At 55.0% G+C, this 10,474-nt stretch overlaps 1 protein-coding gene across 4 annotated transcripts in view; it reads left to right on the top strand.

The window, feature by feature from the left end:
- Nucleotides 1-10,474, top strand: part of RABEP2 (rabaptin, RAB GTPase binding effector protein 2) — an 11,974-nt gene that overhangs the window by 276 nt on the left and 1,224 nt on the right. Inside the window, exons 2-13 of one of the 4 annotated variants that reach the window (XM_007452806.1) lie at nt 361-570; nt 2,618-2,775; nt 5,283-5,393; nt 5,701-6,048; nt 6,972-7,067; nt 7,152-7,250; nt 8,457-8,612; nt 9,427-9,604; nt 9,755-9,766; nt 9,855-9,910; nt 10,007-10,060; nt 10,153-10,269. In XM_007452806.1, coding sequence (XP_007452868.1) covers nt 361-570; nt 2,618-2,775; nt 5,283-5,393; nt 5,701-6,048; nt 6,972-7,067; nt 7,152-7,250; nt 8,457-8,612; nt 9,427-9,604; nt 9,755-9,766; nt 9,855-9,910; nt 10,007-10,060; nt 10,153-10,269 — 1,595 coding nt within the window. The remainder of the gene's footprint in view (nt 1-360; nt 571-2,617; nt 2,776-5,282; nt 5,394-5,700; nt 6,049-6,971; nt 7,068-7,151; nt 7,251-8,456; nt 8,613-9,426; nt 9,605-9,754; nt 9,767-9,854; nt 9,911-10,006; nt 10,061-10,152; nt 10,270-10,474) is intronic. The other 3 variants (XM_007452807.1, XM_007452809.1, XM_007452808.1) reach the window with 3 other exon arrangements.

Raw genomic sequence — 10,474 nt, 5'->3', positions numbered from 1 at the left:
GGGGGCGTGGTCTAGCGATTCAAGGGAGAGGGCCAGTGGCAGGTTAGAGGTGGGGCCCAGTGTGGGAGGGGAGGAGCCAGGTGGACAAGGGGCGAGCCACTAGAAGGGAGGGGTCGTGTCAGAGAAAAGAGGGGATTGGGTGAACCGAGGGAGGAAGAGGCGGGGCTCTAGACAACACTAGGCAGAGCTAGGTGAGGAGGAGTCGGGGAAGGGGAGGGGCCAGGTGAGTGGGGCGGGGCTAGGTAAAGGGGCAGGGACCTTGGCTGCTGTACTAAGTTGCAGAAGTTGAGGATTTGATGCCCTGGGAATACTGGGAATCCGAGAGTGATGAGAAAAGAGTCTGATCCCTGTCCTGCACAGCGCTGTACCCCCAGACCCCGGAGGGGACAAAAGTTGAGGCCGAGTCAGGGGAGCTCGACCGGCTTCGGGCTGAGCTGGCAGGCGCCCTGGCAGAAATGGAAACCATGAAGGCTGTGGCCGAGGTGAGCGAGAGCACGAAGGCCGAGGCTGTGGCTGCAGTGCAGCGGCAATGCCAAGAGGAGGTGGCCTCGCTGCAAGCCATCCTGAAAGGTGAGGCAGGCACTCCTCCCAGACTCCCTCAGCTCCATAACGGGGAGTGCATGACAAGAAAGGGGTCAGCGGGCATAACCTACACCTATGGGGTAGGTTAGCAGGGCTGCCTAGCGCAGGGCAGACCCAGGGGCTCAGAGGGAGACGCGCCCTTTTCTAATTTGCATAGCGGCGCTGCCTGCACTAGCAGCAGCTCTGTCAGTTCCAGCTAAGTTTAGCTCGGAGCTGCTACCTGTTCCCTGGCCCCATGTCGTGTCATTTCTTGTCCCTCACTGATGACTGATCAACCCTGAAAGTGAGCAGCTTCTCAGTTCCCTGAGAACTCGTTTGAGCCTCTGGCCTTCAGATTCGGCCCTGGGCCTAGTCTCTGTAAGTCTCATCATCTGGTTTCCCTTCTTCCCCAAACACCCCTACGTCCGCGCACAACCTCCCCGCCACCCCGCACCACATGCACCGACTTCTCTCCCTCTCATCCTCTGTACTTGCGACGCATCAGCTCCCCTCGTCCCAGATCCCCCAGCTTCTTTTCCTCCATTCCCCTTCTCCTGTAGTCCAAGGCCAGAGTCTCTGCATTAGCTCCCAGTTGCATCCCACCCCTTTGCTTCCACTGCCACTGCTGTAGCAAAGCTCTCGTCAACTTCCCCGGACTGTTGTCCCAGCCTTCTTACAAGTCTCCCTCTATAATCTGGCCTTGACATTGACTTCCAGAGTAAACTTCCTACAGTTCCCATCCCACCATGTCATTTCCCTTTCTAACAACTGCTCCTGGCTCCAGACTTCTCTGGGGCCATGGTTCCCCACATTTCAGGCATCCATGTACCATCTGTGTAACATGGTTGTCCTTGTATGACTTACCCTGTCATCTACTTAATATTGTTCTTTAAATAGATCCACTTTTAAAAAACCTATATACATTTATTTTAAAGGGAACTTCCTGTCCCTATAAGAAACTGTGTCCTAAATAATAATAATAGTAATAATAATAATAATAACTAACATTTATTGAGTGCCAGGCACTGAGCTAAATGCTTTATGAGTATTTAATCTTTGTAATAATCTCTATGAGTTAGGAACTATTATCCATCTCCATTTTACAGAGGAAGCTCTGAGGCCCAGAGAGGTTAGATAACTTGCCTAAGGTCATACAGATAGAAAGGAGATTTGAACCCAGGCAGTCTGGCAACAGAACCCTTACTTCTAATGTCGGTATGTGTTAAAATAAATAACTATGCAAATGAAAAATGACCATGTTCTGCCCAGCATCCGCTTACCTCCCACTGACATGTAGGATAAATCCCAAACTCCTTGGCGTGGCATTCAAGGCCTTAGCAGCCATTCACGGCCACCTTTTTCACCCTTCCCAGCATCTCCTCCTACATCTTCACTCCAGTTTTTCCAATGTGCCCACCATGCCCCAGCCACACCATCCACCTTCCCACCTGTGAGCCTTTGCTCCTGTTACTTAATGTGTCCTTTCCATCCTTTACCACTTGCTGGTGTCTCTCCTGGCCTGGCAGGTAGAGCGAGGGGCTCTTTCCTCTGGGATCCGCAAGCCCAGGAGTGGTCCTTTCATGAGCTCTCCTCACACTGCTTTGTAACTATTTCCATGGCTGTCTTCCTCATTGGACTGTGGGCTCCTGGTGTCAGGGTTTGTGTTTGATTAATTTCTCTATTTCCAGAGCCCAGCTCAGAGTCTGGTCCAGAGTGAATATTTATGACTTACTAGATATTGATTGTTATCGGTATGTATTAATAGCAACAGATAGCCTATCTTTAGCATTTATTATGTACCAGGAAGAGGGCTGAACCCCTTCCAGATATCATGTCATTTGATCCTGTAACAAGCCAGTGGGATAATCATTGGCCGAGGACATTATACAGAGAGGTGAACTGATTGCCCAGGACCATCCCACCACAAAGTCCACTGTCATCACTGCTGTGGTAAATTGCCTTGCAGAGAGCGGCAGTGATGGAGCGCCCCCCGCCCGCCCCGAGGTAGGGCTGGCGTACTGACCCTCCCTCTCCTCTGTCCTTCCTGTCTCGCCAGACTCCATCAGCAGCTATGAAGCCCAGATCACGTCTCTGAAGCAGGAGTGGCAGCAGCAGCAGCAGGACTGTGAGGAGAAGGAGCGGGAGCTGGAGCGCCTGAAGCAGCTGCTGTCCAGGGCTCACCCCCTGGACTCCTTGGAGAAGCAGATGGAAAAGGTTGGAGTTGGGATAGCCTACATGCCCCCTCCTCAGGGATTTGGAAATACGTTGAAGCAGCCAAAGGTGACCGTGGGGCAGAGGGATTATCTGTGTCCCACTGCCACACCACTGGGAGCAGGGCACCCAGTAATAATTCTAGGTATAACATACACGAGCCCTGTACTCAGCACGGTCCTGGCTTGCCACTTACTAGTGGGATGGCCAGGTGTGTTTACCTCCCAAATTAAGAAAAGTCATGTAGGGAATTCCCTGGCGGTCCAGTGGTTGGGACTTGTGCTTTCACTGCAGGGGCCCGGGTTCGATCCCTGGTTGGGGAACTAAAATCCCGCAGGCCACGTGGCACAGCCAAAAAAAAGAAAAAAATCATGTCATGTAGAGGGGAGGGAGCTAGCATTTAAGGATACCTCTCATGCACTAGGCATTGCAATACCTGCTTGACAGACTCAAGTCGCCCCAGTCTTTCCCCTAAAAGAGGGACCCATTAGATCCATTTAACAGATGAGTAAGGTGAGGCTCAGAGAAGTTTAGTAATTCTCCCCAGGTTATGCATATAAAAAGGAGCAGATCTGGGATTTTAAAATCTAGGCAGTCTGGTTCTAAAGCTTTGCTCTTAATCTCTGTGGTATATTGCCTCCATTATTCTTGTCATGAACAATTGTAGGAAGCACATATTACCAAACTCTTCATCTTTCAGAGCAAATTCACATCTTCCCTCTTTTGATTCACACAGCTACCTTGTGAGGTAGGTACTTACCTCACTTTATACGTGAAGAAACTGCGGCTCAGGCAGATAGAGTAAGTTGCCTGGTTAGAAGGACACAGATCAAAATAGGAGCCCAAGAAAGGAAGGTTCCAACACACAGTTTGCCAGCAGAGACTGCTACTTACTTGCATTCAGCGTGTTCCTCAGGGAGCGGTTACAGAGGGTGGTGAAGGAGAGGGCTCCGCTGAATTAAGGCTACCTGGTACGGCGGAAGGAGCCACTGGCCCAGAGTGGGGAAGTTCCAGTCCTGGGCTTGCATCCATCTACGGCGTGGGCATCTGCAGAGCATGCAGGCTTACCCTACCTGTTGCCACTGTGCACATAAGAGATTTGGAGGGTTAAACTGAACTTGTCTGAGACGGGTTTTTGAGTGATTCAAGAGGTAGAAATGGCATGACTTGGAAGAGGATGGATGACTGGCAGATTTCTGTCTTGGACAGCTGGGTGGATAGCAGGGTCATTCTCACCAATCTAGCGCTTATGGGAGGAGAAACGGCATCATGAGTTGGTTCCGATTTGGCTGTACTTGGACAGAGGAACCTGTGCAACATCCAAGTGGAGGTGTCCAGAGGCTGTTGGCTGTGCAAGTTCAACAGGATCCCAGACCTGAAAAGACTGAAAAGAAGTGGCCAGAAATATGCCGGTGATGGGAGTATGGGAAGACATATTGATTAGGACAAAGTTTGAAAGCCCAAATAACAGTGGCTTAAATAAGATAGAAATCTGTTTTTCTTAGAACCAGAGGTAGACATTCCAGGACTGATGTGGCAGCTCAACAAATCAATAGGAACCCAGGCTCCTCCTATGTTGCTGTTTTGCCATAGGTAGCTTACTGCCTCATGGTCCAAGATGACTGCTTGAGCACCAGCCATCACGTCCACATTTTAGCCAGCAAGGAGGAGGAGGAGGAGTAAAAAGCACACCCTCTCCCTTTGAGGAGTTGTCCTGGAAGTTGCACCTGACACATATGCCTACATCTCATAGCTGGAACTTAGTCATATGGCCATGCTTAGTTATAGGGAAGCTGAGAAATGTAGATGGTATTCTAGAATTTAGGTCATGAGCCCAACTAAAAATGTGACGTTCTATGATAAAAGAAAACGGGATACATGATGTTGGGGAAGAAATGTATGTCACTCTACAAGTGGGCAACAGGAAGGTAGTTGTGACTTTGGTTCTGTACCATGTTACCTGGGGCAAGTCATGTAAGCTCTCAGAGCCTCTGTGTTCCTCTCTCTAAAATGGGGGTGGGGACTTCCCTGGTGGCGCAGTGTTTAAGAATCCGCCTGCCAATGCAGGGGACACAGGTTTGAGCCCCGGTCCGGGAGGATCCCACATGCTGCAGAGCATCGAAGCCCGTGCGCCACAACTACTGAGTCTGCGCCCTAGAGCCCGCGAGCCACAGTTACTGAGCCCACGTGCCGCAACTGCTGCAGCCCGCGCACCTAGAGCCCGTGCTCCACAACAAGAAAAGCCACTGCAATAAGAAGCCTGTGCACCGCAACGAAGAGTAGCCCCCGCTCGCCGCAACAAGAGAAAGCCTGCGCGCAGCAACGAAGACCCATCACAGCCAAAAATAAATAAATAAAATATTAAAAAAGTAAATAAATAAAGTGGGGGTGGACGGTGCCTTCTTGGGAGAATTAGAAGAGCTGATGTGCTTGGAGGGAAAGCTCTGAACAGTCCTGAGGGTCCTGCAGTCAGGAGGGGGGACAGTCACTGCCCAACCCCCCTTCCTCAGGCCCACGAGGACTCGGAGAAGCTGCGGGAGATCGTGTTGCCCATGGAGCAGGAGATTGAGGAGCTGAAGGCGAAATTGCTGAGGGCAGAGGAGCTGATCCAAGAGATCCAGGTGGGGCTTCCCTGGTGGCGTAGTGGTTGAGAGTCCGCCTGCTGATGCAGGGGACACGGGTTCGTGCCCCGGTCCGGGAGGATCCCACATGCTGCGGAGCAGCTGGGCTCGTGAGCCATGGCCACTGAGCCTGCGCATCCGGAGCCTGTGCTCGGCAATGGGAGAGGCCACAACGAGAGGCCCACGTACCGTAAAAAAATAAAGAAATAAAGAGATCCAGGTGAGGGGGTGGCCAGGGGGCGCTGAGAGAAGCAGGGGCGCCACAGGACCCTGGCCCCCCAGCCTCTTCCCTGCCCCCTCTCCCTAGAGACGTCCCCGGCATCCCCCTTCCCTGCACGGCTCCGCGGAGTTGCTTCTGTCCCGGGACCCATCTCCGCCACTGGAGCCTCTCGAGGACCTGAGTGGAGATGGGGGTGCGGCGGCCGAGGCCTTCGCCCACAACTGTGATGACAGCGCCTCCATTTCCTCCTTCTCCCTCGGTGGTGGGGCCAGCGGCAGCGCCTCTCTGCCCCGCAGCCGCCATGGCCTGAGCCCCGAGCAGGAGGAGACAGCCTCTCTGGTGTCCACGGGCACCCTGGTCCCTGAGGGCATCTACCTGCCCCCTCCTGGTTACCAGCTCGTCCCAGACAACCAGTGGGAGCAGCTGCAGGTGGAGGTGAGTGGAGTGGGCAGCCGATGTGCACCCATCCGTCTCTTGCTTCAAGTACTTACTGAGCACCTACTATGTCCAGGCCCTGAGCTAGAGCTGGGGGTCCTGCAGTGAAGAAGAAACCTCCCACCCTCTTGGTGCTTCCTCTAGTGAGGGAGCCAGGCCCAAATATGCACATGGGCACATGAGGAAGACAGTGTCACAGGGTGGGACACCCAGAACAAGACTTAATAGGGTCATGGGGTAGAGAGTGGCAATGCAGGAGACCATCCTGGCTGGAAAATGAGGTGCTTTTTGAAGATTGGGGGCCAAAGGAACTGCAGTTTCCAAGGCCCAGAGGACAGACAGATCACGGTGTGTCTGAGGAGCAGGAAGGCCACAGAGGAGGGGAAGAGAGATGAGGTCAGAAAGGCAGGCAGGGGTCACAGGAGGTCGGCCTTGGCCTTGGGGCCAGCCATGGAGTTTGCATCTTAGAGGAGAAGGTGCAGGAAGCCTCTGTGGCGTGTCAGGCAGGGAGAAGCCTTCTCTGCTCCTGGCTTTTAACTGGTCACTGGGGCCTCTGGGTGGGAATGGACTGCAGTTGGGGGAGGGGGCAACGGGAGAAGCAGGGTGGTGACCGGTTGGGAGGGCGATGCTTGACACAGTTTAGAGAAAGGTAGCGACTGGGACCAGGAGATGGCAGCAGAGGTGGAGAGAAATGGGTGGATTTGGAATCCACTTTGGAGGCCGCCGGGCAGGGACTGCTGGTGGGTTGGACCTGGGGAGTGGAGGACTTAGAAGAGTCAGCATCCATTCCTGGGCCTTTGCCTTGAACGACTGGGTGAATGATGGCACTGCCCACTGAGGTGCAGGGGGCAAGGCGTGAGAGGTCTGGCGAGGAGGGAAGGCCTCCCCTTGGCGGTTGAGGCTGAGGCTGGCGTCTGTGGCAGGGGCGGCAGCTGCAGAAGGACCTGGAGAGCATCAGTCGGGAGCGGGACGAGCTGCAAGAGGGCCTGAGACGGAGTAATGAGGACTGCGCCAAGCAGGTGGGTTCAGCCTCTGCTCCGCAGGGCCTCCGCTCCCTGCCTCCTCCTGGCCTGGCCTCACCCTTGCCCCCCTTCCACCCACAGATGCAGGTGCTCCTGGCCCAGGTCCAGAACTCAGAGCAGCTGCTGCGGACCCTGCAGGGGACCGTGAGCCAGGCCCAGGAGCGGGTTCAGCTGCAGATGGTGAGGGCTGGGGGCCGGGACGGGAGGGAGAGGACTGGGACGGGAATTGGTTGAGGGAGCCACGTGGAAGTTTGAGGCACCTGTCCTTCCTCGCCCCCTGCCCACCCCCCACCAGCCGCTCTGGCTTTGCCCTGGAGTTGGTGCCAGGTGGGTAAAAGGGTTTCAAGGGCACCTGGTACTGATTCAGAAGAACCCACCACGCACTCACTCTGTGATCTGAGCTAATCCCACAAGCCCAGAGCCTCAGCCTTGGTGCCTTGAAATTGAGATAATGGGTCCTAGCTTACAGAGTTGTGAGAATGAAAAGCAGGGATTGCAAAATCGGATACTTCCTGAGACCAGACAGGAGAGGCAGATGATTGAACTGAGCCACGTGTGAGGCAGGACGGAGCAGCAGGGCAAACCAAGAGACCCTGTAAAGGGAGCTAGTGCCCCTTGACTTGCTGCCCATGGTGCGTGGGAGTGCAGGCTTGATGCTGCCTGGTTTTCTCATTTGTCAGGAGAAGCCAGAGATCCGGATGTTTGTGTGTAGTCTCCCAGTTTTTAATGTTGTACTTGTTTAAGGTTTTTTTGTTTTGTTTTGTTTTGTTTTGTTGCGATACATGGGCCTCTCACTGTTGTGGCCTCTCCTGTTCTCCCGTTGCGGAGCACAGGCTCTGGACGTGCAGGCTCAGCGGCCATGGCTCACGGGCCCAGCCACTCCGCGGCATGTGGGATCCTCCCGGACCGAGGCACGAACCCGCATCCCCTGCATCGGCAGGCGGACTCTCAACCCCTGCGCCACTAGGGAAGCCCCTTGTTTAAGGTTTAAAAACACCCATATGAACCAAATAAAACACCCGATGTGGCCTGTGGCTGCCACTGTGTGACCTCCAAGTCATCGAGGAGGGTGTAGAAAGAGCTTGAGGGAGTTCCCTGGCGGTCCAGTGGTTAAGACTCCATGCTTCCACTGCAGGGGGCCCAGGTTCGATCCCTGGTCAGGGAACTAAGATCCCGTGAACCACGTGGTGTGGCCAAAAAAAAAAAAGAGCTTGGGAGCCAAAGACGCTTTCTAAAGGGTGTTTCTTTCTTTCTCAGCCTAGAAGGAGGGCGTGGGCTTCCTGGTTCTCATTCCTGACCACTGGGAGGAGTGTTCAGGCTTTGGCCTCACGGGAGACTGGAGAACCCCTGTCCCCTCATCGCCTCGTCCTAACTGTCCATCCCCAGGCAGAGCTGGCTACCTCACACAAGTGCCTGAGCCACGAGGTAAAGCGACTGACTGAGGAAAACCAAGGGCTCCGGGCTGAGCAGCCACCGTCTTCATCCCCCCGGGGCCTGGAGCAGGATGAGGGCCAGGAGGAGTTGCTGCCCGGCTCGCTGCTGGTAAGGCGGGGGACAGGCCCTTCCTCTCCACGCACAGCAAAGCATTGGCCTGGGGCCACGGGCGGCGGGGACGCACCCAGGCTGCTGTGTATTAGCTGCGTCACCATGGCCAACTCACTCAACTTTTCTAAGGCTCAGTTTCCTCCTCTGCCAAATGGGACCACACCCCCTCCCAGCATCAGCACAGAGAGAAAATGAGTTAACAGAATGCTTGATGAAAAGGAAGCAGTAATTTGGCTTATTATTTTTAAGTGACATGAGATCCACAAAACTGAATTCATCATAATCTTTGGTTCATAACAAGCTGTCATCTTTGATCTGTGTGTGGCCTCTGCTGATTGAATTTATTAAAAATATGAACATCAGCCAGAACCCTTGCCCACCTTGAGAACTGTAACTGACATCGCCTTACATGCGCCCCGCTCCGTGTTCCTTGGCTCTGTTCCTGCCGTCCTGAGCTTTATCATTCCCTTGCCCTTCTTTGGGATCATTTTTATCACATACACACGTCTGCCTGAACTGTGGAGTGCTAATTTTAGTTGTTTTTAGTTATAAAAACTCAGAATCTTGCTCTGCGTAGTCTCCTGGAGCTTTCGCTCAGCACCGCCCCTGAGGTCCTCCACCCCGGGTTGTGCTGTGGGAAAATATTCACAAATCCCAGAGTATTTGTCCACTCTCCCCGTGATGGGTGTTTGGGTTGTTTCTTCTGTTATGTTTTCTTCCTTCTTTCCTTCCTTTCCCCTCCCCACAAACCCCTTCTAGCTGCTGGCCCCCTGCCGGCCCCGCACCCAGCCCGTGACTTGCATCCTTCCAGGAGCTGCGGCAGCTGGTGCGCCGCACGCAGCAGGATGCGCGGGCCCACCAGCAGGCCCAGGAGCACGAGGCCGAACGGCTGCGGATTGAGATCGTGACCCTGCGGGAGGCGCTGGAGGAAGAGACGGCGGCGAGGGCCAGCCTGGAGGGGCAGCTGAGGGTGCAGCGGGAGGAGACAGGTGAGGGAGGAGGCGGCGAGCCACCCCACCCTCGCTCCCCGGGAGGCTGAGTCCCCACCCCCTCAGGGACTGCCTGGGCACCAGGAGGGGAGAGAGGACGCAGTGCGAGAATGATGAGCCTTGACCTCTCTTTCTTTCCTTCCTGCACAGAGGTGTTAGAGGGTGAGTATGGGCTGGAGCCTGTGCCGGGCCGGGTCGGGGAAGGAGAGAGGGCGTGGGCCTGACGTCTTGGCCCTGCCTGACTTCCCAGCCTCCCTGTGCAGCCTGAGGATGGAGATGGAGCGGGTCCAGCAGGAGCAGAGCAAGGTGAGGCAGGACCCGGGCCAGGCCGGGATGGCGGAGGAGGGTGGCAGCGTGGAGAGGACCCTCACCAGCCCCTGCTGCCCTTTATGTCTCCCTTAGGCCAGGCAGCAGGAAGTCCTGAGGCAGCCACCGGGCTCGGGCCGCACAGAAGAGGTGAGGATCGGGGGCAATATTGAAGGGGTTACCCTGTCCAGACATCCTGTTTCTTCAGCCCAGGGCCCCAGCTCTACGTCCTATGCCCCCAGGCCCAGCTCACAGACCTCCTCTCGGAACAGAGGGCAAAGATGCTGCGGCTGCAGGCTGAGCTGGAGACCAGTGAGCAAGTGCAGAGGGATTTCGTACGACTGTCCCAGGCCTTGCAGGTACGGCGTGTCCCCTCCCCTCCAGACTGGAATGACTCCAGGTGACTTGTCCTCCGTCTTGCAAGGATAGTCTCCCGGTTAGAAGAGTCCTCTCCCTCCCTCTGGGGCTGGCATGGTCCTTTCCTCTGAGCTAGTGCTCAAAAAACATTGAAGAGGGCTTCCCTGGTGGCGCAGTGCTTGAGAGTCCGCCTGCCGATGCAGGAGA

This window comes from Lipotes vexillifer, unplaced genomic scaffold, assembly GCF_000442215.2.
Source record: "Lipotes vexillifer unplaced genomic scaffold, Lipotes_vexillifer_v1.1 scaffold426, whole genome shotgun sequence".
NCBI classification, from domain to species: domain Eukaryota; kingdom Metazoa; phylum Chordata; class Mammalia; order Artiodactyla; family Lipotidae; genus Lipotes; species Lipotes vexillifer.
The sequence above is the reverse complement of the archived record's forward strand: the minus strand, read 5'-3'. Positions and strand labels throughout refer to the sequence as shown.